Raw genomic sequence first — 26309 nt, 5'->3', positions numbered from 1 at the left:
ATTATCGTTTTTTATTTTACAATTATGGGTCATGCTTTAAATTTTTGTACGTTCATAAGAATATGGTAAAACAAGAGAGAATGTTTACGTAATATTTTTTTGTAAAAACTATGGTATATAATATTTTAATAAAAACTGAAGTTAGACTATAATTACTTTCAAAAGATTTAAAATGCAATAATGTTTTTAAAACTCAGCCTCAGGCCTCTAGAAGTCCGCACTGTCGACCAACATGTACGTCCTATAAAATATTGTTCAATCTTTTGTTTTGCAACTTTCAAGTTCCATTCAATATATTGAAACATAGTTATACACAAATCCATCAATCAATGGTGGTCTTGTTTATTATGTGGAACTTTAACATAGAAACATTACAATGGGTTTAGGTTTTATATGATCCAAAGCTTATGTGAGCTTATTCTTCTTGATCTGCTTCTTTTCTCTCCATTCCTTTATGCTACTTTCTACCTTGGCGTTCACACGAGCTTGAAAACCTGGATATGGCTCATACCCGAAACCCAATTGAAGAATCTGTATTCATTCACACAATTCCACATTAGCTTTTCATGTTTTTCTGGCTATAACAACAGTAGAAAAAAATTTAGCTGGAGAGAACAAAACAAAAACAACTTCACCTCAAGCAACACAAAGAAAGGAGCCATAAGAAAAGCTTGGGCTAGATTGTCTAATAGCGCAGGTGCTCGTTTCTGTTAAGAATAGAGACAAGAAATCAACAAGACCTGTTTTAGGCCTCATGAAAACTGATGATGTGACAAATAAAAAACAATGATTTTCTAAGGGCTAACCTCGAACAATCCATGGCCAAGAAACTGCCCGGTCCAACATAACAGCTGAGATGCTAACCCAACCTGAGAGAAAAAAAAAACTGAAAATTGTTACAGTGTCTACATAACAGATGGATTTCAACTAGGGACTAATCAAATGATCCAAATCACTTGAGATACACATATAAACCTCCTAAAGGTGAAGATCAACAACTACAACCAAACGCACATAGAAAGCCTCTTCACTACACTAATACCAATTACAAGTCTTGGAACCAAACAATGCTAGCTGCAATAAATGCATGAAGCACACACACACACATATGGATGCACATGCTCTCATAAATACACTCCTTTTCCTCCAAAAAAAAGACAACTTTTTTTAGATTCAGACAAAAGAGAACAAAAAAGATCAAACCTTTACGGCAAGAGAAGGTCCTAATCGATCAGCGAGGACACTGGACCCGACCCAGCAAGCGAAACACATGAGAGCCGCAACGAACCCAGATTTTTTATCCAAACAGATGTAGAACAGAGCATACGTCACCGTTACGACAAACCCAACGTCTAACCGCAAAACGCCGTCGAGGGTCATCGACTGAGGAAACCCTAATTGAGAAAGGTCGTAAATTGGGGACGCTGGGTAGAGGAGAAGCAAGGCTGTGAAGACGATGGGCCACACGAAGATGATGTGGATTACGATGTTGATTGGGTTGCTGTGGTAAGCGCCGTAGAAGGCGAAGTGCTTCTCGAGATCGAGCAATCCCATCATGCAAAGAGAGATTTTTGATTTCGTTGAGAGAGAGAGAGAGAGATGTTGATAATGTGTTAGGGGGGGGGATTGAAATAGTATCGTCACCTTCGCTTAAGCAGGAAGATTTACAGAGAGACACGGGAAGAAGACGATAAAGGTAAGACTTTTATGCTAACATGCGCTTTTGTTTGAAATGAACATGTTGTTCTGGCATCGCTATTATGCGCTTTTTAAATGGTGAACATGTTCTGGCGTTGCTATTTTGCGCACATAGAGAGTTGATTGTCCACACGGGGGGGGGGGGAAAGACCGAACCGGAAAGTTTGATTTTGACTGGACGAACGTTGTTCTGTCATTGCTAACCTGCGCAGATGGGATGTAACTGATAATACATGGGATGTATACAAAAGTGGATGGTTTAGTTAGGTGGATATATCTTTACCAATTTAAGGCAATGCCCGTTACTCGTTATCTCTTGTATTGTAGCCTAAGCAGATTTCTTAAACATTTTTTTTTCGTTATATAAATGATGTAATGATTTGAAGGAATATGAAGGTTTGTCTTAAGCTTCTGGGCCTCTTTGGGCTGCGTTTTATTGAAAGTCTTATCTGTCTTGGTTCAACTTGGGTTCTACTGATACATGGGATTTATCATAATGGGCCTCAGTAACCTTAGGCCTTCTTTCCTCTTTAAATATAATACGAAAGTTCAGTAGAAAAATACAAATCATGGATATTGGCTGGTAAGTAATAATTTCTAACTACGAATTTAATAATGAAGCTCCTTATTCTTGTTGTGAATTTTACGTTGATATCATCACAGAGAAACACGTGTGGCATGAGTGATGAAGCCATCAAGAAAGTCTGTAAGTAGCATAAAGACATGGAAAATGGTGCTTCCCTTCAATTTGGTTTTTGGATATTTTTACACATTGGGGTTATCTGACAGATTTGTTCTACATCATGTTCACTTGTTTTGTTGTGATCACAATGACTCAATCATGGGACGAATATGTTAGAAGCAATGGTCTCCTTCAGATTTGTCTCAACTATACTAAACTGCCATGCTTGCAATAATTACTCAATAAATTAGTTGGTCGTGTACACTAGACAGTGTGTCTTTTTTCTTTTTTCTTTTTTTTTTAACTCGAATTCAACATTTCATTCACCAAAGGGGGATTACATGATTTTGACCACAAGGATTTCAACCACATTTACATACAAGGCGCTCTAGTATCACTCAAAGATCACTAAGTTGGATCATAAGCTACCTGAACTGAACCTTGATGTAATTAGACCCATTGAGAACAAGCTCTCTCCACAGAGAAGAACTTGTATATTAGCTAAAACCTAGTTCAGACAGTGTGTCTAACGAGGAACAATTTGCGGGAACTACGCTTTTGCATGGTTGTCCTCTTCACTGAACGAGAATATAAAAATATACTGTAGTAATCAAAAATCAATTTTTTTAGGAGAAAGAGAGCTTGTCATGTCTTTGTCAGTAGTAATATTCGTGCTTTCATGTTTTATTCAATTCTTTTCGACGTTGTGAATCCCACGTAAACTTATTTGTTCATATAATTTTTTGGGTCGCCACGACCAAACTGATCCAATTCTTCACAAAAAGATTTACAGTTTCTTTCAGACATTAGTGGTAACCATAACTGAAAATCTGATAGTACATGCAATTGTAAAATTATATCATTGCAAAAACAACAACCAAACAAACATTATTAATCACTTGAAACTGAAAAAGCAAAGGAAAAACAATTTAAAAATGATTTAGATTAGTGCATCAGAGAGATTCCCATTTAGACTTTAGTCATCATTCTCAATTCTCCTAATCGGAGAACTTCTGATGTCCCTGTCTTTTCATCGTCACTTGCACAAATCAATTTAAAACTCTAATAAAACAGACATTAACATCCAATGAAGTCAAAAGAAATATAACATACGCATCAGAGAGATTCCCATTTAGACATTAATCATCATTCTCAATTCTCCTAACCGGAGAATCTCTGATGTCCCTGTCTTTTCATCGTCACTTGCAATAATCAATCAAGAACTCTAGAGAAAAAAAAAGCAAAACATCTAGTGAAGCCAAAAGAACTGTAACATACTCAACATCATGTTACTGAATTAAAAAGAAAGACTAGGTCAATTTAGAACACTCTAGGATATTAAGTAACAATGTGCATCAGAGAGATTCCCATTTAGACATTAATCATCATTCTCATCTCCTAACAAAGGAGATTCTGATGTCCCTGTCTTTTCATCGTCACTTGCACTAAACCATTAAAACCTCTCCGCAAAGGAAACCAAATCAAAACACAAGTTACACAAAGTAACTTCAAAAACAATTCAAGCTCGAGAGCAAATGCTATACATAATCAGGAAAAGAGATATTAGATGTGGTAGCCTCAGATTCGATTTCTTTTTCCTAGAGATTAATCTCTCAAAGTATATTTAACACCATCACAGGCATCAAGAATAATCAAAGACAGCACAAACATATAACACAACAGCCCTCAAAACAAAACATTATAAAAAACTTGTGTTCTAGAGAAGTATTATATACAAGAAAAGAGGCGGTGTTAAAATTAGGGCAGAGACATGTTAAAAGGTATTAATGGGCTTTGACATACTGTGGCCCAACTAGCATGAAATTTAATTAAGACTTACCGGTTTAGGTCCACTTTGGAAAGCAATTTGATTAAACAAAACCGGTTCTCTCTCTCTCTCTACAGAGAGCACACAATTCTGTTGGTGGACGTTCAAGTTTCCCGCGAAATCCAAGCTTCTCCCTTCGTCTGCTTTTGTGAGCTTTCTCTCTGTTCCACCATTAAACTTCCTTTTTTTCTCTTATTCAACTTTTTTTCTTCTTCTTCTTTCTTGGGACAATCTCTTTTAGTGCTTTTTTTTTTACATTCGTCCTCCAGAGCTCTTTTTTTTTTCTCTGTCTCTGCTGCAAAATACCCTTTTTAAATCTTCCGTTACAGTGAATTTTGTTCTCTAGAGAGAGAGAGACTCTATGTCCAAGTTTAGACGTCTCCATATTCAAAGATTTGGTTGTTTTCTTTCTTCTGCATGATCATTTGCTAAATAACTCATTAAACGAGCAAGTTTTTTTGAAGCGTTGAGTCACATAGAGAACAAAGTGAGTACTATTCGAAATAAAAACTCATCCTTTTGTGTGTTTTTGTTCATGTGGTTTTGATGCAGTTAAGTTTTTTTTTAACAGGATGGGTAGGGTTAAGTTGAAGATTAAACGGCTTGAGAGCACAGGCAATAGGCAAGTTACATACTCAAAGAGAAAAAGTGGGATCTTGAAGAAAGCCAAAGAGTTATCCATTTTGTGTGACATTGATATTGTCCTTCTTATGTTTTCTCCTACCGGAAAGCCTACAGTTTTCCATGGAGAACACAGGTAAGAAAAGTGTCAAAAAACATTCTTTAGAGATTTTGGTTTAGGAACTCATGAAGTTGTTTATATGGGTTTAGATAGAAATGTGGTGGTTGGATGATAAGAAATAGTATTACTAGATGGATTGAAGATCTATTTTTTTCCTGGAATTAACTGATTTTACATGGTTTCTTACAGTTGCATTGAAGAGGTTATTTCTAAGTTTGCACAATTAACTCCACAAGAAAGGACAAAAAGGTATGGTAAGCATTATGATTTTTGGTTTTTAAATGGATTGATGTAATTTGTTGCTAGGAGACTAAAATAAAAGTATCTTGTTTTTTTTTTTGACATATCAGGAAATTGGAGAGCCTTGAAGTAAATAAAAAAAACCTCACTGCATTTCCTCCTTTATACATCCTCTTTGTTTGAAACACAAATTTGAGCTTATTTGTTTTGCTCGGTTACAGGCATTGAAGAAGACTTTTAAGAAACTTGATCATGATGTAAATATACACGAGTTTTTAGGAGCAAGGTAACAGCATGAATTCTTATAATCTAATAACCATACTTTTGTGATTTATAAGCCTATGGGATATCTGAAATGTTGTCTTCTTTCTATCTTGCAGGAATCAAACTATTGAGGTTGTGTATCGACCATCATTGGTTCTTGAATTTGTTAGATACTTTTAAACCTCTCTAAGTCAGATTGCTAAAGTCTTTGTTAACCTTGCCACATGACAGGGTCTAAGTAACCAAGTAGCCATTTCCCAAGCTCAGCTTATGGAGTGTCATAGGAGGCTAAGGTGTGAATCTTCTTTAGTTTATTGAGTTTTAGTCATATTATGAATCTTCATATTTCTTGTGGCTGCTTTCAGTTGTTGGACGAACATCGATAGAATAGAAAACACTGAGCACCTCAATTTATTGGAAGAATCATTGAGGAAATCTATTGAAAGAATCCAGTTTCACAAGGTTTGTTATTTTTTATTTTCCTTTTGAACTTAATCAAATAGACCAAAGATTCATGATTTCATTTCACTTTTCTGAATTTCATACGAAATTAAATAACCAACCAAAGATGGTTTCCTTCTATGCAGGAACATTACGCAAAGAACCAACTTTTGCCATTAGATTGTACAACAACACAGGTTAAAACCATTTGTCTCCTTTCCTATCTCTGTCTTCATCAGAACAATTCTTACCAAGTGTTAAACTGCAGTTTCACAGCGGGATACAGTTGCCGTTGGCAATGGAAGGTAACAACAGTATGCAAGAAGCTCACTCGATGTCTTGGCTTCCTAATAACGATAACCAGGAAACAATATTACCTGGTGAATCCAGCTTTCTTCCTCATAGGTAAGAAGAGTCTATGTCACAATATATACAAACTTTTTACTTTGAAAATGCTCTCTTAAGTAATGCTATGCTGATTTGAAAACAGAGAGATGGATGGTTTGAATCCTGTTTATTCAAACGGCTTCTTTGAGTCTGTAAAACAAGAAGATCAGATGTGTAGCAACCAAGGTCAGCAGTTTGAGCAGTTAGAACAACAACAAGGACACGGTTGTTTGGGCTTGCAACAAATTGGGGAGGAGTTTTCATATCCTACACCATTTGGTACTACTCTTGGAATGGACGAAGATCAAGAAAAGAAGATAAAATCTGAAATGGAGTTGAACAACTTGCAACAAAAACAACAGCAGCAAGATCCTTCATCAATGTATGCTCCAACGGCTAATAATGGTGGCTGCTTTCAAAACCCTCATGATCAATCCATGTTTAGCACTGATCATCATCATCATTACCAGCATTATCAGCATCATCAAAATTGGGTTCCAGGTCCAGTGTTTGGTCAAGCATCTTACAACCAGGTTTGTGTTCCATTGGAACTATCTAACTATGTGATCCACCAAACTAAATATGTCTCTGTATATTTGGTGATTGCAGCAACCAAACTAATTACTAAGGAGAGGGCCCATCATGTATGTAACCTTATACTATGGATGATGACTTTACGTATGAACAAGGACGAGTTTGAGCCATTGTTGTAATATACAATGTTATATATATAGAGGGACTGTGTATGTGTGTTTGTAGTGTGAGAGCGTGTGTCATATAACTCAGAGGAGTTTTAGACATTTTGTATATAAGAGATCATATACTATTTTGTAAGAATGATAAAATATTATCAACATGTATAGTTTGTTTATAGATGTTGTTTAAGTGTTTGAGACAACAAAAGATGGTATCATGAATACACAACATAAGTCCGAATAACAAAAACGAAAGGATCGAATTAAAAAATATTAAACAAAGCTTCATTACAACAATAAGTAACTCTTAAGTCAAATCTATAATCTTGTAGAATTTTCTTGCAACGGATGGAGTACTTATAGTTCATTGATCTTCACATTCACATGGTAACTCGACACGACACAATGGACAAACAGGATTGGTGTCAACCCACTTTATGAGACACTCATCATCAAGATAATTCGGAACAAGATCCAGCCGAACTTTCAAAGCACATCCAGGAGAATACTCACTACTTGTGGGACAAGTTACTTCATCAACATACAAAATTAGCTTCATTATCGCATCACAGATAAGATCGTTGGTGATTCCAGCTTCCATCAAGAAGTAATTCAAGTCCTCTTTGCTTTTGCACTCGTCGTTCTCATCATCTATGAAGTCTTTGGCGAGCGAGAGAGTCGTGAATGTCAAGTTTTTATCTTCGCCAAAGATCGTGGCTGTGACTCTGATTGTGCCAGCATCTTCTGGTTCAGGGCTGTTATCGATCTCGTGGGAGAATTTGGCCGTCATAACTAGTTACGCAAACACTCTCGGTTAAATCGAAAATAGGGTTCTACGCAAATTTTTCTTGTTGTTTGTAGTTGCTCTCTCGATGATCTTGATTTTGCCTTTGAGTGAGTTATATTTATAACCTTTTTAGTCGGTGATCTAATTGTACTTTTAGTTGGGTATTTACCTAAACAATTTCCTTTTCTTTTTTTTTTAAGAAGAGAGTACAGTTTCCTTTTTTAGACGAGTCTAACAATTTCCTTTTTTCTTACTTACAATTTCCTTATTTTCTTAAGAATTTCTATGTTTGACAACCACTATCTAAGAACATTTAAATCGCTCAAGTATATCAAATAGATTTCTGAGCGTGGTTAAGATATAGAGTTCTAAGATATATATCCTCAAATATTATTGAATCTGTTTTTTTGACAAAATTAGCATATAATGAAATTGTTTCTAAAATAACACTTACTAAAAATAAAAATAAATAAATATACATTTCATATTTTAGTTTAAATTTATTGATTAGTTTTTAGAGTTTAGTATTTAAAGAGTGAGGTGACATTGAGGTTAAGAAATTAGAATAATTTAGATTTTACTACGAATTTGGAGATTTCCTCATTTAATAATCTCCTTTGAACCGACACTTCACAATGATTTAGAATCAGTCGAATGATTCTTGAACCAGAGTCCAATGCTAGACTGAACCGAGAGCAAAAAGATTAACATAAGAATAAACTATATATGATTTTGCGCAAGTCGCAAAGCTTTAAACAATATCGCTACCTAGTTCTCAATCTCATTCACCATTCATCAATTCATATGCCAACTCAAAACGACGCGATGAACAAACATGACTGATTTCGACCAAACAAAAAGAACAAACATGATTGCTTACAAGCCTGTACACAACATAGATTCATCGTCAAACTTAAGTCTAGATGGTTTTGACCAAAAAAAGTCTAGATGGTACAGTTAAACTCTTCCAAACAAATCGTGCACTTATTAGTCAATCTAGTCTTGTTGTGTATTTTACTGATCAAAGAGAAGATGATGTCATGCGGTTGACGTAGACATGACAAGTCTTCTCTTTCTCTTATGGTTAGCCTTGTAACAAGCTTGTCTCAATCTCTTTGTCTTATCCTCATATTCCAAATCTGGAGACTCCTTCATCCTTTTCTTCTCCTTCTTGAGCTTTTCCAATTTTTTTCTTTGCTCATCTGCGTTCCCTTCCCCTTTCTCCAACTTCTCCTGTTTCAGTTACAAAGGTAGTCACATCAAAATTCGTTCATCTCCTATATTGGCTAAGTAGAAGGCTAATAGTGGAAATATGTAGCTGGTTAGATTCGAACCCTGACCTCGACCCACTTTAACTCAACCATTGAACTATCACTACTTGGTTACAACATCAAAAGTTCACTAAATCACAAAACTTAAAATATGAAGAGAAAAAACAAAAAACCATACAATATATGATTCCTACTTAATCCCTAGAGAGCTTTGTGTTGGTTTTTGAAAAAAAATCTTTAGGAATTTCACAAGTTACAACTTAATCGTAGTATAAGTATGGGATAGTTCATATATATACCTTGACATTCTCGATGAGATTATCTAGGCTCATGAACTTACGATGAGGCCAACGCTGAATACCCAAGTCACGACATTTCTTCTTCAAAAGAGTTAAACCAATGTTAAGCTCCTTAGCCGCTTGAGCTATTGGCATGTCATAGTACAATGAGATGGTTTCCTTCGACAATGGCTTTGCAACATAGCTACTATAAGCACATTCTTCTCTGACTCTTTTCTTGACAGTTTCAGTCTTTTTCACCAAATCAAAATCTTCTCTTTGATGTTCATCAAACATCGACTCTTTTTCAGTCCATGAAACAGAACCGTACTCGTTAAGTAAATCTGTATAAGCAAAAAGATAAGAGTTAGAAATTCTTACAGAACACATGAGAGTCTAAATACAATATAGTGCATGTGTGTATATAATTATACGTAGTTACGTACCTTCATGAGAGACGATGGAGATGGGTTCAAGATCAGGTAAAGCCAGAAAGTTTGAGGCAGATGGAAGATAATAATCATAGTTGCCAGAGGAAATAATTTCATCTTCCAATCCAAAGAAATTATTGGTGAACTCGCTGCATTAACGAGCACACAACATTAAGTTATGGATCAATAAAAAAAGAAGTATAAACATGTAAAAAGAGGGCTCGTGATCAATATTTTTACCTTTGATAAGAGAAATACTCTAGAAACGAGAATGGCTTATCTTCTTTGTCAAATACCTTATCACACTCCAAACTGCTAAACGAGTTCATCATCATTAATATGATCACTAATCAGATAAAGAAAGAAAGAGGTGTAGATAAAAATATACTGGTAGATATGGAAAGAGAAGGTATACAAGTGAAGTTATAGAACTCTACGGGAAAAGTAGGCATTGACGGCTAATTGATTGCCCTGTAAAGTTTGGAGTTACGAGAGATGTAGAAATGATTAATGCTAATTAATGCCAAGAAGTGGGACGTTTTTAAGATTAATTCATAAAAATAGAATTATCTTTTTAAAATCTCTGCATGCTGCTGCATGCATATGATTATGAGTTGATAAGATCTCTTCTCCTCTTTCTCACGTTCCAAAAATATTGTTTAAAAATATACAGTATAAATATTTAAATCAATTTACACACATAAGTTATGTAGAACTATGTCTACTCGCGTTTTGTGACAATTATAGTTTGTTTTTGTTTTTTTTTTTTTTTTTTTTTTACAATTATAGTTTGTTGTCTGTACGTTTAGTTCTATTAGATTTCCCACGCTATTAGTAATGATTATTTATATCTGACCGATATCTAATCGTAGTTCATTTGATCCTCTGGGTGGCTCCATATTATACGTCATTAATTAAGTTCCTAAAAATTTGCATTTAAAGGGAGAATTATTTCAGATTTACGACTTTTTCTATGTATTTTATATGAAAACAAAATAAACATACTGGCTGGAAAAGAATTAACATACTAGTATAAGTTATAACCAGTTATGCTACAAGTTGTAACGTACGATACCAATCAAGAATTTAACTGTTGAACTAAAAAATAACTGATGATACAATAATCTTTGTTGCGGCTTAAAAGTAACCGTTAATAATAATTCTACATTTTCCAATTACAAAATAAAACGGTTAAGATTAATTTACGATGAGAAACTGATTTTGTGCAACTTATTTTTGTACTGCAATTTTTTTGGTTGTGTGTTATTGCTAAAGTTTGTACTATTTAGGTTAAGGGCGTTTTTGGCAGACCGCTTTCAAAAATATATTTAAATTGCCATGTTTATGATCTAGTTGGTATATTTGTACCAAAAAAAGAAGTGACTAATCCAAACCGAAGATTCAATTGACTTCTTCAAGATGTTGGTAATAGAATACAGAGCTACGTTTCGTGTTCGTTTCTCATCTTTCTCACTAAACACACACAAAAGAGAGGAGAACATTTATATAAGAAGAGTAGAAGAGAATAGATATGTCAGACTCGAAAACAGTTTAAGCAGGACTCTGCAACAAAGACTGAAAATGGAACTCCTACAAACAAAAAGATTAAAATAGCTAAAATGTATTCTTATCGAAGCATGAAAAGCTTGTCTTATATGTTGTCGTCATGACCATTTTGCTTAAAATTAAAAACCTTTCAACACACACTCTGTTATAGAAGACATGTAAGCAAATGGTGGTTTATGGGGAAGCGCCTCTCCAATCATTCCTCACCATCTTCGCCTTCTGCGTCATCGTCTTCATCAGAATCACCTTCTTCCCCCTAGAAGGTTTGAAAAAAAAAACAAAAAAAACTTATCAGGTCAAAGACTAAATGCACTTGTTTTATACATTACAATAAAGCTCTGTCACAGGACATGTAACATATCATATAATCTCCAGCAGAAAATTAAACCAAGCAAAGGAAAGAAGATGCTTTACCTCATCATCTTCATCATCAAAATCCTCTTCATCAGCCTCCTAAAAAGTTGCATATAACGATTTACCAAACCCTTCTAGTAACTTATATACTCTTACCAATGTTAAAATTAGAAAAAAGGGAGAATAGCTTACATTGTTGAAGTAGGTGAGAGGGTTAGCCCATAAGTCTTCCTTGATGATATCCGCAACCTGCAACAAGACAAAATTCTGAGTTCAAATTGGACAAGACATGATGTCACTCTAACAAACAAGTCACTGTGATATACTAGATCATTACCTCGTCGTGGATCTCTACTTCAACGTCTTCTTCCTTGTGTTGAGCATCGCTAAACCAGGTAAAGAAACTGAAAAAAGGATAGTTAAAATAAAGAGTCATTAGACATGTGATTTTTGCTAATCAGAAAGGCTCTTAAGTCGTCGACTTATACCTCTCTTCAGGTAAGGCACGTTTGTTTCCATTCTTCTCGTGATCAACTCCATTTGACAAGCCCTTCATACATAATTGAGAAAACATAGTTCGGAACAGTGAGAGACAATTCAAGAAATAAGCTTATGTTGTGCAAATATAAAATTACCTTGCCCTCTTTCCACTTGATAGGTGTGGCTGTTATTTTGGTTGTCCCTTCTTCCAGGAAGGTAAAGGTCTTAGTTAGTTTCCCATCCTCAAAGTAAGGGTTGGGATTGAAGTTCTGTAGTCCACACAAATTTAATAACAATCAGTATACTAACAAACTAACAAACTTATCCCTTGGCGTTCTATAGATCAATCAGAGATATGATAAATGATACAAATAAAGAGCAGAAACTTACAAAAGTGATAGAGTATCCAGACTTCACATCTTTGGCATCCTCAACCTCCAGAGAGCTTAGATATTTGAATATCTATCAAACCAAAGAAAAGAATATGAATCTAAGAGGTGAATCAATCTCTTAAGGAAAGGGTATAAGGAAAACACAAACCTTTTGGTCTTCTTCAGTCAAAAGTTCACCAAGAGCAGGGTGGCTCAAGAACTGACCAAAAGGAAGCACATTTAGAGACAAGACAACAATAAGTTTAAAAAACTCTGCAATTGAAAAACAGAACAAGAGAAGCTTTTGCTTACAGCAGTGAGCCAGAAGTCAGGGATGGCTTTGATGATATCGCCACGCTTGTCATAGACAGGCTTCCTTATACCGTTGTACTTCTGCTCCACTTCCAACACTTCATCGCTAGCCTTCTCGTTTATCTACCAAACAAAAAAGGATAACGCAAATTCAACAAAAAGACCAACTTTAAATTGAAAGACACAACAACATACTTAAAGAATCTGACTTTAAATCAAGTTTAAACCGAATCGAGACAAGAGCAAATCCAATTCAGACACAACAACAACAATAACAACAACATACATAAAGACACAGACTTTGGATCATGCAAAACCTAATCGAGACAAGAGCAATCCAATTCAGACAAAAAAAATAAAAAGGGTGTTTCTTCTTTTTAATGAATTATACCTTCTCGAGGTCGTCTTGAATGGCCTGAAGCTTTTCGATGGACAGGACAAGCTCTCCATCGATTTGCTCGACGTTCTCCTCATCAGTCTTCGCCTTCTTGCTCTTGTCCCCCACCATCCTCAGCTTTCCACCCTAATTGCAATTCCACAGACTCCTCTTTATGCTCTCTCTCTGCTTTTTAAGTTCCGTCACAAGAGCAGCGGCTAAAACCCTAACTCTCGTTGATCTATAAAAGCGTGGAGTTTAGGGTTTTGGGGAGGTTTTTCCTAACCAATAAGAGGACGCCACGTTAGGTGATAAGGGTATTCTTGTCAATTCGCATAAAACCTGGGTATTTTAGAGATTTCATTGTGTATGTTTTATTTAGCTTTTTATCAATTAAAATCTACTACATTTACGGATCATTGATTAACAATATGCTCTGTGTAAGTTTCTTTTAAAAAAAAAAATTATTAAAGAAGATATCATGTGTTGACAACAAAAGAAATCATGTAATAAGGGGACCAATAAGAGTTAGGTAACAAATCAAACATTAATACAGTATTATGAATTATGATGATCATATTCATATTTATAGATTTAATATTCTTGTCAGATAAATGCTTACTAATCATTAACTTGCATTTGGAAAAAGTGGAGTTGCAGCAACTTGTTAATATTTTATATACATGGGCTTATAACGGGCTTTCTAAAGAGCCCTACCGGCTAGTGAACACCCTAATTGAAATAAACATGGGCCAGTAGACGGCAAATGAAGAATGTACACTCTCATAGAATTAACTAGGCTTGGGCCTGGGAGTTCGGGAAGCCCGGTTGATTTGGATTTTTGGTATTATGCTTGCAAGTCTCATTCAAGTTTTACTAATTATCGAATCGGGTTCGGTTTAATTTATTCTGGATTCGGTTCAAATCAGATCATAATCAATGTTTGAAATCGTCTAAATGTATATATTTTAAACTTCAAAATTGACAAAAAAACCAAAATATAAAAATTATTCATAAATCTAATTAAAATATCTAAATTAACTAAAAATTATTCAAAATAACAAATAAAACAAACTACAGTTTTTTTTTGAATACTCTAAAATATCAAAATCACCTTAACATGTATAAAAACATTAACATATGTAACTAATTTTAGATATTTTCGGATCCTAGTTTGGATTTCGGTTCGGTTTGAGTTATAACCAAACTCCAAAGTACTAACCTCATAAATCCAGTTTGGATATTTTTGTATAACAGTTTAGATCCAGTTTCTGTTAATTTTTCCGGTTTGAGTTGAGGTATGTACTTCGGATTGGGGTAAAAACGCCCATACCTTAGAATTAACTTTTTTTTTTTGTATAAGAACTAATTATTAACCAATCCACTTTCATATATTTGTTTATGGGGATGGCTTTTTAGAGAAAAAGGTATCGCACTATTCATATTCGACGTTCGATTTATTAGAGTTGTTTGGCTCTAGTTGGGAATTTATGTGCATATATATTTTTTAAAAAATAACAGGTATACTTCTTTTTCTTATTAAATATTGAATGGAATTGGGTAAGGTGGTCACAAAATAATTAATATTGTTGAAAACATTCTCCATAGCCGGTGGTACCACAATACTTATAGAAAAGATTAACAGACGATGACAAAAAAAAAAAAAAGATTAACTTAGGCCCTGTTCGTTTGTACATCTGGAAGATGCATCCAGATGGTCCATCTAGATGTCTTATCCAGATGCTCCATCTGGATGTTGTTCGTTTCTTCATTTCGTCCATGCATCCAGATGAATCATCTGAATGCAACTATGTTCGTTTGTTTGTCATTTTTAATTTCCATCTGCATCCGGGTAGACTTGTTAATAAAATGACAAATATTTTTTTTTACGTTTCAGTGGAAAAATAGCATTTTTACGGTTTTCGCCGAAAATATTTTTTGCGATTTTTGAGGAAATGTGTTTTTCGCGAAAAAGTGCATTTTTATGGTTTTGGCAGAAAAATAAGTTTTATGGGTTTGGCGGAAAATACGTTTTTGCGGTTTGGACGGAAAAAGTGTGTTTTGAAGTTTTGGCGGGAAAAGTGTTTTTGACGGGAAAAGTTTTTTTTTCACGATTTTGACGGGAAAAGTTATTTTTTGCGTTTTGGCGGGAAAATACATTTTTCCGATTTTGGCGGGAAAATGCATTTTTCCAGTTTTGGCGGGAAAATACATTTTTCCGGCTTTGGCAGGAAAATGCGTTTTCCGGTTTTGGCGGGAAAATACGTTTTTCGGTTTTGGTAGGAAAATGCGTTTTCCGGTTTTGGCGGGAAAATGCGTTTTCCGGTTTTGGCGGGAAAATAAGTTTTCCGGTTTTGGCGGGAAAATACATTTTTTCCGGTTTTGGCGGGAAAATGCGTTTTCCGGTTTTGGCGGGAAAATGCGTTTTTCCGGTTTTAGCGGGAAAATCCCGTTTTCCGGTTTTGGTGGGAAAATTCTGTTTTCCGGTTTTGGCTGAAAAATGCATTTTTCTGGTTTTGGTTGGAAAATTCCATTTTCTGGTTTTGGCGGGAAAATTCCGTTTTCCGGTTTTGGTGGGAAAATTGTATTTTTCGTTTTCGCGGAAAAATTGTATTTTTTGGTTTTGGCGAGAAAATGCGTTTTTTTTTGTTTTGGCGAGAAAATGCTTTGTTTCCGGTTTTGGCTGGAAAATGCTTTTTGCGGTTTTGGCCGGAAAATGCTTTTGGAGTTTTGGCGGGAATATGCGTTTTTTAGGCTTTGGTCGAAAAGTGTGGTTTTACTGGTTTAGCTGAAAAATGTATTTTAATGAAAATGTGTGTTTTATGTTTTTTGCGGAAAAATGCATCTTGCGGTTTTGGCGGGAAAGTGTGTTTTTCCGTTTTTGCGAGAAAATGTATTTTCTGGTTTTGGCGGAAAAATGTATTTGCAAAAAAATAAGATTGACGGTTTGAAAATAATATTTCTATTTTAAAAGGTCATTTTTGTCATTTATTATTTTGGACTGAACTAGATGCATCTGCATCCAGATGCACCATCAAGACTCACCTTCATTTGGATGAGAATTTGAGATGAGTTTTTAAAAATTCAGCTGGGTGATCCATCTGGATGTAGCATTATAATGCACTAAACGAACATCAATTTGCATCTTCACCCAGATGGATCACCTGGGTGAGCAAACGAACAGGGCTATAGACATTTTTCGAGTTATTGATTGGTCTCAGTTTGAGAATATTCCCTTCACATTTACTACTACCAACCCTAAGTTTGTAATTGCATGGCTACGAACGCATAGCCAATGTTAATGCCATTTTTGTATAATCTCACAGAGACTAATAAATAATTCTTTGTCTCGACGTCAAGTTATCGTCGACGTTTCTTATTGGTTATTATCCACATGCAAAATTTGTGGGGTCAAGACTGATCAAGACTCACGAGAAAGATTTATATAATCACAATGTTTTTATTACATAACTCGTTCCCATCAAGCGTTTAGCATGGATGTGATATATGAAACATTGAAACTTGTGGTGTAGAAATGATAAAGTTATATGTTAATGTCACCTCTTAACCTTACAGTTAGATACGTCATAATTGAATAAACATACCGTTGAAAACTTAAAACTTAGATCACTCCAAAGAACTCGAAATTTTATAGAGTTTTTTTTTCCATTGATTCTTTTCTTAAAATCACAATACTCTAGGGTTTGATAACATAAACCAGCAACAGACCAAATCATCAAAATCCATTATCATGCACACAAGCAAATATTACAAAACATTTGAAAATAGCTATAATTTATAAAGACACACACATACTTTGTTTCTTAAAGAAAACTCAAGTCTTGAATCCTAATCTCAGTTTTTAACTTCTTATGCTGAGAAATCTCGTGATGATCAACCTTGGCTGCTTCTTTAACATTTTTAGCACTATCAACAACCGAGACAGCTTTGTAACTCTTACAACCCGACAAAAACCCACCCGACCGGACTTTCTCAGCAATCACCGGTTTAGTTTTAACCACCGAACCACTTCTCGTGCCTCTCTTCATAATATCGAAATCCGAAATGACCGATTGATCTGCCATACTTCCCGTCACCACACTCCATCCAATGCTAACCTCACTAGGCTCATAGACACTGCTCGTTATGTTCTCAATCTCAAACAAATCAGAACTCGCTTCGCTTGCTGTCTCCTCCTCTTGTGTCTTGCTGCTCATTGAAGAGTTATTACCATTGTTGTGAATGTTGTTCTTATGGTTTGGTATCGCGTCCCATGTAAGCATAGAGAGCTTTCTCTCGAGGTTCATGGCGATATCAGACCTTTGGATAGGTATTGGAATCATGGGTCTTGGTTTATCCATGTGCTTTCTTGCGTCGTAAGCAACGAAATCTCGATCATAATTTCTACCTTTACCAGCTATCTTTCTGTCGGTATTGATGGTTTTAACCCCCGAGCATGGACCGTTGCATCTAAACCCACCAAAAGAGACGCTTACATCGTTTGTTTTACGTTGCTTGTTGTCATTGTTGTTGTTCATCCTCATGAGAAAGGTTTGACTGTTGTAACTTGACTCGGATCTTACACTTGGAGTTCCATGTCGGCTTGTTCTTGATCTAGATGACGTCGTTTTCGTCAACTGAGTATTAGTATGAGGATGATACTCTTTGTTTTCCTTCTCGTGTGGCTTAGTGATATCCACCGTGGAGTCAACATGATCTAGTTTCATGCTGAAGTACTTTTCTGCGCCGAATACTCCAATCTCGGAGTCAACATCAGCAACAGAAGCTTTGATTGTGGGCTTGTCTGAGGTTTTTGAAGAAGGTTGCTCTTGGATCGAAGAGAGGACAAGTAGTTGTGGTTTATGAGTTGAGATTTGGTGAAAATGGGCACTCTTCTTTTCAGCATCCATCTCTATTTTGTGTTTGTATATATGTTGTTTAGTTAGTGACTACTTTATCAAGTGATAAATTACAAAAGATCAAACAAAAAGGAGTTAAAGGGAAATGACAAGAAGAAGAAATCTATGGAAATGATGGGGGGGTTTTGCAGAGAGAAAAAGCTTTGAAGGTGGATGTGTTCATGAGGGGGCTTCTTCACTATTATATAGAGAAAACATAATCTTATTGGAGGAAGTGGTTCCAAGTCATAGTTAGTAGTCAGACAATTTGCAAACACAAATTTAATTGTGGCCTTTTCAAGATTTGTCATATAAAATAAGTACATTTTTTTCATAAAGTGGTTAGTACATTAGAACGTTAGAGTTTAAAAACAAAAAGGTATTTTAGATGTGGTTTTAATATGATTTAAAGAGTTATCGTATAAAAAAACTATTTTTGTTTGGTAAAAGTAGGAGCTGTTCACATTTTTTATACAACTTTTTTTGTATCATTCATTTTACGAATATTTATTTAGTTTTAAAGATGGAAGCTGGTTTAGGGACAGTATTTTAGCCATAAGCTATATATAAATTAATATTGAAAACTTTTTAAAAAAATCGACAACGTTATTGAAGTAAATAATGTGACAATCAGGAGAATTCAAATTTTTATCAAACGTAGATAAAAGCCAAATTAGCATTATGAGTTTAGACCTTTTAACTTTGTACATTTCTTCTTCCCTAACGAGGAATGATTCGAATTATCACAATCACCAAATAGTTCTTTCTTTATATCGGAATTATACATTTTGTGTTTTAATCCATGAGAATAAGATGTGGACAATGTTATGACAACTGGTATCGTAGTGCAAAGAAATAAAAGGACCAAAGGAATAGATTGCTATTTATTGTTATGCTCATTGTTCAGTAATAAATAGGTTGAAAGATTGGTTTTAGATGGAATTTTCAATTCTAACGTATATGTATCACACATTCAATTATAAACTGCCTAGACGTCTGCTGGAAAGTTTGGCAGTGGCAACATCAAAGATCTTTTCAATATCATGTCATTGTCCTTTTTGAATAATAACAATCCAAAACTAACTTTGGAATTTGTCAGGAAAACAAATGTTTGTTTTTCTTCACAGTACTCGTCTTAAGGAAAACACAAGTTATCAACAGACAAGCACAATGGACATATTTAACTACTTGTTTAACGATACATATAGGATATAGGAAAAAATATTATTTATACACATGATTCGTGAAGAGAAAAAAATCATTATGTAACATGATTTTGAGATCGTTAATTTAGTTTGGTAGTGAAACTCATACACAATTCAAGACCTGAAGGGAAGTATTAACAGAGGTCAAAGACTAACACCCTTTAGATTTAGGGATAATTGGCAAAATACCCTATCTAAGTTTTGAAAATTGGAAAATACACTGCTCTTAACCCCTTTTTTTTGTGGAAACTACACTTTTATTGTCAACTAAACTACACTTATTTATGTAAATTCTGAACTTAGCAATATTATTTTTGGAATAAACATATATTTAAATAATAAATATTCATAATAGGATAACTTTTGAAATATTTGAAAATTATCTCTAACAATAAACAGTTTTACTAATAAAGTCTATAACATAGTGAGATATTAAAATAGCCTAGTTTTCAAAATAGAGTCTCAATTTAAAGTACTTTATCAGTTTTCCTTTAGATTTATGTTGTCCAAACCCATTCTTGACAAATGTAATTTTATTCTGCTTTTTAAATATATACTAGGATAAGATATGCATCTTGCGGATAGTGAGTTTATTTGTATATATTATCGATAACTTTTTTATATATTTGATCATTTTATTTATATATATACAATATTTTTTATTGTTATTATATAATTTTTTTCCGATGAAGCGGTTCAATTTTTATTAAAAATTGTGGAACTAAACTATAATTTTTGATAAAAATTATCGATAATATATACAAATAAATTCACCCAAAGCGCATGTTTTATCCTATTTCTAATTAAGTGATACCTAAACATAATTTTTTTAATTAATTAAACTTAAAGTTACAAGTGTTTAAATGATTGTCAGTTAATATATATGAGATATTTCTCTTTATCCAATCTCGTAAAATGAAACAAGGCCTTTCTTGAATCTATTGGGCTGAGAAAGTTTTCTAATCAAAGGCGATGGTTCAGAACCGGAATTATACTACAGGTTTGTTTGAGCGACTGTTGTCCAAGCAATATTTGTCTGGTGGTGTTTCTGTCTTTTCCACAAACATAAAAACAGCATAAGTGACGTGTCATGTTCTAAAAGGTTGTGTTTGCGTAACACCAAGTACGAACATTCCGATATTACCCCGTACTCGTTTACTATATAAACCACATCGAACAAATCAAATCCCTCTTCAAATCTCCCAGTCCCTTCCTCGCTCTTCTCTCTAGCTATTGGATCGGTGACTCTGCTTCTGTTAGTTTCAGCTTTGAGTCGCTGCTACAATGTCTTGCATAAAGAGAGTTGATAGATCCGCGTACGTTGCCATGGCACCAGAAGCTCCGTTCATGGCTGCCGGAACGATGGCCGGAGCCGTTGATCTGTCTTTCAGCTCATCCTCCAACCTCGAGATCTTTGAACTCGATTTTAACTCCGAAGACCACGAGATGAAACTATTAGGTCAGTGCTCAAGCTCCGAGAGGTTTACTCGACTCGCTTGGGGAAGTTATGGATCCGGATCCGAGGAAACTCCCTATGGTCTCATCGCCGGTGGCCTCGTCGACGGGAATATCGGTTTACGGAATCCAATCACTCTGATTCGGTGAGTTATCTCTTTCTCTAAAACCCTAATTGTTAGGGTTTTTAATGAAAAAGTGTTTCCGTAGTAGACAAGTAAAGTATTTGACTTTTTTTTTTTTTGCAGTTCCGAGTCTAATGAAAGTGCGCATGTTAGATACCTTTCAAAACATAAAGGGCCAGTGAGTTGTAATCTCTTTTTAAGAATCTAATGTTGGGCTAGGTTCTTTTCGATGCTTACATTGTCTTGTATGTTAGGTTCGTGCTCTTGAGTTTAATGTTATCTCCCCAAACCAACTTGCTTCCGGGGATGATGATGGCACGATTTGCATTTGGGATTTAGCAAATACTTCAGAGCCTTCCCATGTCCTAAAGGTATATAATTAGGCCACCATGTCAGGATCTTGCTTTATCCCAAGTACAATTGAAATTGCATGGTTACAACTTCATATCTTGTTTACAGGGTAGTGGATCTTATACGCAAGGTGAAATCTCCTCTGTTTCATGGAATAGAGAGTTTAAACATGTTTTAGCATCGACCTCATATAATGGGACTACTGGTGAGAATTAGTGTTTCTCCTTCCTTCTATATAATCTGATTCCACTTTCTGCTGATTGTTACTCGTTCTTGTGTGTTCTTAGTGATATGGGACGTGAATAACAAGAAGGTTATAACAGGGTAAGTGTTGACATCTTCTTTACCATGCATTGTTTATCTGAAATGTGATACATCCTTTAATTAGTGATATCTCTTTTATCATAACCTGACATGTTCACTAATTATCAACCAACAGATTCAAAAATTCCGAATCGAGCGATAGATTTAAAGGTCTCATTAGCTGCTCAGTTTTGCAATGGGATCCTGATAATTGTAATCAGATAATGATTGCATCAGATGAAGACAGTTCACCTTCTGTGAAGGTAATCAAACATTTAACCTGTTTGTTGTACAAGTTTTAAATAATTTTGGCTCTTTATTATTCTCTAAAGATAATTTCTTGCTATTAGCTTTTGGACATAAGGTATCCACAATCACCTGTTCGCACATTTGTTGGCCACCACAGAGGTATGCCTTTTGTTATGTGTTTTAGCTAAATCTATGTACCATGTTGTTATTTTTGTGTTCCTGTTTTTATAGTGTTTATAGCATTGGTGAAACATAAGTGGTGATACTTGTTATATATAAGGTGTGATTGCAATGGAGTGGTGTCCAAGTGACAGCTTGTATCTACTTACCTGTGCTAGAGACAACCGAACTATTTTCTGGAACACAAAGACAGGACAGGTAAAAGAGAACAATAATTTTGATATAGCTCTGTTAGCTATATAGTAATTTATGTAAATTAATGGAATTTTTGTTTCAATTTATTTCAGATTGTGGCTGAGTTACCAACTACAAACAATTCAAATTTTGATGTTCATTGGTCCCCAAAGATACCTGGAGTTGTATCAGCATCTTCAGCTGATGGGAATATTAGCATCTATAACCTTGAGGTACCTCTTGGACATTTATTCTCTTTGGTGATTGAAGTATGTGTAGTAGACCAATCTGAATAATACACAAGATACAATAATAATGAACCTTATGAACTCAGAGGTCATTTTCCATCCTCATGGTTTGTTTTAGAAGACCAAAACGTTTAGGGCTTAGTTTCATTCTCTTTTGTGTTCTGAAGAATGTATGTACTATATATGTAGGGTTGCAGCCGCAATGGTAGTGGAGAGAACAATCTTATTGATGCAGCTCCTTTATTAACAGCACCAAAATGGTGGAAGCGCCCGGTTAGTGCATCTTTTGGATTTGGAGGAAAGCTTGTGTCATCTAACTCAAAGCTCCCTGAGGCTTCTGTGGTAGGGTTTTAGATTGGACATTGTATAATTCTGTTTCCTTTCTTCATTCTATTTGACTCTTATCATGTCATGTGTCAGGTTTTCTTGCATAACCTTGCCACAGAACAAAGTTTGGTGAATCGAATAACTAAATTTGAAACTGAGATAGTAAACGGAGAGAAGACTTCACTAATGAGTTTGTGCAAGAAGAAATCTGAAGAGACCGAGTAAGTCATTTTCAGTGATTGAAAAAATTAACATAATTATCCCTAACAGAAACTTATTCTTTGTTTTCTGAAGATCCGAGGAGGAGAAAGAAACATGGAGCTTGCTGAAAATCATGCTTGAAGAGGATGGGAACGCAAAGACGAAGTTGCGTACCCATCTTGGCTTTAGTTTACCTTCTGAGGATCAAGAGCATTATGCTACATATTCTTCTGAAAACGTAGAAGAAGAAATCTCTGATCCATTATTTGATGATGCCATCCAACGTTCATTGATTGTGGGAGATTACAAGGAAGCAGTAGCTCATTGTTTATCTGCAAACAAGATGGCTGATGCTTTAGTTATTGCTCACGTTGGTGGTACAACTTTGTGGGAGAGTACTCTTGATAAATATCTGAAGATGAGCAATGCACCTTACATGAAGGTATATATAGTTTATATTCAACTTTACTTTAGATATGTTGGTTATTGCCATCTTGATAAGCTTGTTTCAGGTGTTTTCTGCAATGGTGAACAATGATTTAATGAGCCTTGTTCATACAAGGCCAGCTAAATTATGGAAAGAAACTCTTGCTCTCATCTGCACTGTAAGCTGTTTTGGTTGATGATATTAAAATGTTTGTTCCAAGACGTTTTTGATGTCACTAACTACTTGTTCATGGATGTTGCTTTTGAAAAACAGTTTGCAGAAGGAGATGAATGGACAAGCCTCTGTGATGCTCTTGCCTCACATTTGCTGCCTTCTGGTTTTACTTTGGCTGCAACTCTGTGCTACATTTGCGCCGGAAATGTCGACAAAACAGTAGACATATGGTTGAGGAGCCTTGAAAAAGACAATGCTGGAGAATCTTATTCTGAGCGTGTTCAAGTACGTATTGTTGAGTTCTCTATCTTGTATAAACATAGAATATGGACTTCTCTGCTCAACATTCTTTTCACTTCCAAAATAGGATCTTATGGAGAAGACTATTGTCCTTGCTTTGGCAACCGAGAACAAGAGATTCAGTGCCTCTTTACACAAACTCTTTGAGAGTTATGCTGAGATACTGGCCAGCCAAGGACTTCTTGCAACGGCTATAAAGTTCTTAAAACTTCTTGAGCCTGGTGATTTCTCATCTGAACTTTCAATATTGAGGGAACGGTTTTCAAAGTGTTTATCAGGAGCCAACTCAGACGCAGCCAAATCCATATAACCAAGCTCAGCCAGCTCTCCAGGTTTCTTGAACATTTTGGATTTTAACAACAATAAAATTTCCTCTCCTCTCATCCTTTGTACCATGAGTTATGTATCACTTTCTTGGACCAACCTTGATTACAATTTTTTTTTTCTGCAGCAATCCTTCACTCCAGCTCCAGTAACCAATGCTGAGCCATCAAGAACTACTTTAGTTTCTTTAAATCCTCCTCCTCATCAACAGAGAACAATGGATTTTCATTCATCTACTGTATGTTTCACTTCCATCTCCATTTTATTTAGTTTATTTTGTTTTTGACTAACCAAAAAACCTATGTCCCCAGAGATACACAAACGCAACATACAATCCACCACCTGGTCTACATCTTAACTCTAAGATTCACCAAACTGTTGTTCAACAAGTGGAACTCATGGTTCCAGCACAGCGGGTAGCTGTGCAACCACCCCCTGCACCTGTAGCTCCACCACCGACTGTTCAGACAGCGGACACTTCCAATGTACCAGGTATTGACATTCTTACAACGTTAAAACAATTAATTTTTAAAAATATATATACACTTTGTTCAGCTCAATTGGAATTATATATTTTAGTGACCTGCCTTTGTTCTGTATAAACTGTTTTAACTAAAGTCAGATGTTTTCTTTATGCTGGTATGGAATGTTCTAGCTCACCAGAAACATATAGTGGCTACATTGACAAGGCTTTTTAAAGAGACATCAGACACATTAGGTCCTGCCAAGAAGCGTGATATAGAAGGTATCTCAAGAAAAGTAGGATCTCTGTTTGCGAAACTCAATAATGAGGACATCTCGAAGCACGCTGCAGAAAAACTCTCTCTGCTATGTCAAGCTCTAGACAAACATGACTTTGTTGCAGCTTTGCAAATACAGGTAAAAATTTTGTTCTGTTTTGTAGTCTTTCACTTTAAGTATTCTATAAATGTTGAAGAAACGCAACTTTGTCTGCTGTTTTGTGGAAAACAGGCGCATCTGGCGTCCACCGAATGGGATGAATGCAACTTCTGGCTCCTACCACTTAAACAAATGATAAAAGGAAGGCAAAATGTTCGATGAAAAAGGTGAGATTATGTGGGATTCTTAGATATAAAATCACAGGAGTTTAGGTAGATTTTTTTTTTTTTACTGATTTTTGTTTTTGACCGAATTTAGGTAGAGTTAAAGCATCACTATTCTTGGGTTATGTACTTAGTGCTTTGAGTCGGTGATCTATAAAGCATAAATAGTATATTCTCGTTCACTGTCTTTATTTGTTCTCTTCTTTATGTTTTTGGGTCTTTGAATCCCCAGGAGTATCAGCAGTTGCTTAGAAAGCTTCAGAGCCAAGCAATCTTGGGAAAGCCTGAGTTCATGAGACTGGTGTTAAAAGTCTAATACAGTTCTTAACAGATTGTTTTCCTTTTCTTGTAATGTTCTTTTAGTCTCATTCTTAGTCTTAGCTAACTAAAGTCAAAATGAATGAAGTGGTCTCCAACCATTTGATTTTCTTATCTCATTTTTTATTTTTATTTTTATTTTTAATAGTTAAATACTTTTGAACACTGTATCATAAGGGCATATCCAACCTTACTTTATTTTTAATTTTTAAATATGATTTAAAGTAAAATAGTTTCAATGATACTCTATTTTCCACTCTAAAAATGAGATTACTCTATATAGAGTAAGTTGTTGTTTTTTGTTCGTCATTCTATTTTCCAATCTAAAATTGAACTCTATTGGAATATAACTTAACTATATTATAGAATTATTTTATTTTAGAGTGAAAAATAAAGTGAACCATGGTCTAAAGCTTAAGTTATCATTTGTCACTTACCACATACATTTACAAAGCTCACTTATATGGTAAAAGAAATGTAGAAATTCACAAAATCACAATGTGTTTTCTCCAAAAGAGAAAGAGTATTTTTAAGTACATTAATTGATTTTTCATATTATAATTAACAATTAAATAAACAAACTACAATTGTCTTTTCCAACAAATTCGAGTGGCTACTTAGATGAGAGCAGAATCAGCCAATATGTTTTTTTTTTTTTGCGTGGTATTGGTAACAAACCTTACTTTATTTTATTTGTAATGGTTTCGAGTTAACTTCTTTTTAGTTATAGCTAATTGAGCGAACTGAAATACAAGAACCTAAACGATTTGATAGCATGATATG

At 35.0% G+C, this 26309-nt stretch overlaps 7 protein-coding genes, 1 long non-coding RNA gene and 5 other non-coding genes across 13 annotated transcripts; 3 read left to right on the top strand and 10 right to left on the bottom strand.

The window, feature by feature from the left end:
- Positions 1–251: 251 nt before the first annotated feature.
- Positions 252–1766, bottom strand: LOC103835886 (uncharacterized endoplasmic reticulum membrane protein C16E8.02). Its single transcript, XM_009112075.3, has 4 exons — positions 1204–1766; positions 807–869; positions 636–707; positions 252–531 (listed from the first exon to the last, which is right to left on the bottom strand). The coding sequence occupies exons 1-4, from the start codon at positions 1555–1557 to the stop codon at positions 406–408; spliced, it is 615 nt and encodes a 204-aa protein (XP_009110323.1). The 5' UTR covers positions 1558–1766; the 3' UTR covers positions 252–405.
- Positions 1489–2140, top strand: LOC117127248. Its single transcript, XR_004450155.1, has 2 exons — positions 1489–1696; positions 1814–2140. It is a non-coding gene; the product is annotated as an uncharacterized LOC117127248 (long non-coding RNA).
- Positions 2141–3175: 1035 nt separating this feature from the next.
- On the bottom strand, positions 3176–3247 carry LOC117127610. The gene has a single exon (XR_004450630.1). It is a non-coding gene; the product is annotated as a small nucleolar RNA snoR122 (small nucleolar RNA).
- Positions 3248–3327: 80 nt separating this feature from the next.
- LOC117127586 lies at positions 3328–3427 on the bottom strand. The gene has a single exon (XR_004450606.1). It is a non-coding gene; the product is annotated as a small nucleolar RNA R44/J54/Z268 family (small nucleolar RNA).
- A 63-nt stretch (positions 3428–3490) lies between these two features.
- Positions 3491–3590, bottom strand: LOC117127588. Its single transcript, XR_004450608.1, has one exon. It is a non-coding gene; the product is annotated as a small nucleolar RNA R44/J54/Z268 family (small nucleolar RNA).
- Positions 3591–3729: 139 nt separating this feature from the next.
- On the bottom strand, positions 3730–3827 carry LOC117127585. Its single transcript, XR_004450605.1, has one exon. It is a non-coding gene; the product is annotated as a small nucleolar RNA R44/J54/Z268 family (small nucleolar RNA).
- Positions 3828–3950: 123 nt separating this feature from the next.
- On the bottom strand, positions 3951–4026 carry LOC117127577. The gene has a single exon (XR_004450597.1). It is a non-coding gene; the product is annotated as a small nucleolar RNA Z267 (small nucleolar RNA).
- A 532-nt stretch (positions 4027–4558) lies between these two features.
- On the top strand, positions 4559–9191 carry LOC103835885 (agamous-like MADS-box protein AGL65). Its single transcript, XM_033276931.1, has 11 exons — positions 4559–4695; positions 4780–4965; positions 5140–5199; positions 5301–5319; positions 5412–5476; positions 5571–5586; positions 5686–5747; positions 5820–5916; positions 6042–6092; positions 6164–6300; positions 6386–9191. Exons 2-11 carry the CDS (start codon positions 4781–4783, stop codon positions 6993–6995), a joined length of 1302 nt encoding a protein of 433 aa, XP_033132822.1. The 5' UTR covers positions 4559–4695; position 4780; the 3' UTR covers positions 6996–9191.
- Positions 7342–7767, bottom strand: LOC103836272. The gene has a single exon (XM_009112518.3). It carries the CDS (start codon positions 7765–7767, stop codon positions 7342–7344), a length of 426 nt encoding a protein of 141 aa, XP_009110766.1.
- Positions 7941–11019, bottom strand: LOC103836271 (protein RKD1). Its single transcript, XM_033276932.1, has 3 exons — positions 9985–11019; positions 9760–9893; positions 7941–9657 (listed from the first exon to the last, which is right to left on the bottom strand). The coding sequence occupies exons 1-3, from the start codon at positions 10077–10079 to the stop codon at positions 9323–9325; spliced, it is 564 nt and encodes a 187-aa protein (XP_033132823.1). The 5' UTR covers positions 10080–11019; the 3' UTR covers positions 7941–9322.
- Positions 11020–11232: 213 nt separating this feature from the next.
- Positions 11233–13541, bottom strand: LOC103835884 (NAP1-related protein 2). Its single transcript, XM_009112073.3, has 10 exons — positions 13219–13541; positions 12828–12950; positions 12685–12735; positions 12535–12606; positions 12300–12413; positions 12153–12214; positions 12002–12068; positions 11857–11913; positions 11725–11763; positions 11233–11566 (listed from the first exon to the last, which is right to left on the bottom strand). The coding sequence occupies exons 1-10, from the start codon at positions 13333–13335 to the stop codon at positions 11507–11509; spliced, it is 762 nt and encodes a 253-aa protein (XP_009110321.1). The 5' UTR covers positions 13336–13541; the 3' UTR covers positions 11233–11506.
- Positions 13542–16869: 3328 nt separating this feature from the next.
- On the bottom strand, positions 16870–18370 carry LOC103835883 (protein PHYTOCHROME KINASE SUBSTRATE 3). Its single transcript, XM_009112072.3, has one exon. It carries the CDS (start codon positions 18111–18113, stop codon positions 17028–17030), a length of 1086 nt encoding a protein of 361 aa, XP_009110320.1. The 5' UTR covers positions 18114–18370; the 3' UTR covers positions 16870–17027.
- Positions 18371–18920: 550 nt separating this feature from the next.
- LOC103835882 (protein transport protein SEC31 homolog A) lies at positions 18921–25768 on the top strand. Its single transcript, XM_018653741.2, is given in 21 exon segments — positions 18921–20907; positions 21010–21064; positions 21141–21257; positions 21346–21442; positions 21525–21561; positions 21677–21803; positions 21891–21948; positions 22070–22167; positions 22257–22376; positions 22581–22733; positions 22812–22939; positions 23013–23361; positions 23432–23524; positions 23620–23805; positions 23888–24085; positions 24087–24134; positions 24272–24382; positions 24456–24636; positions 24800–25023; positions 25117–25211; positions 25441–25768. Coding segments are annotated over 20 exon segments (2787 nt in total). The 5' UTR covers positions 18921–20590; the 3' UTR covers positions 25207–25211; positions 25441–25768.
- Positions 25769–26309: the final 541 nt, after the last annotated feature.

The sequence above is a fragment of the Brassica rapa genome, chromosome A08 (assembly GCF_000309985.2).
Source record: "Brassica rapa cultivar Chiifu-401-42 chromosome A08, CAAS_Brap_v3.01, whole genome shotgun sequence".
NCBI classification, from domain to species: Eukaryota; Viridiplantae; Streptophyta; class Magnoliopsida; order Brassicales; family Brassicaceae; genus Brassica; species Brassica rapa.
The sequence above is the reverse complement of the archived record's forward strand: the minus strand, read 5'-3'. Positions and strand labels throughout refer to the sequence as shown.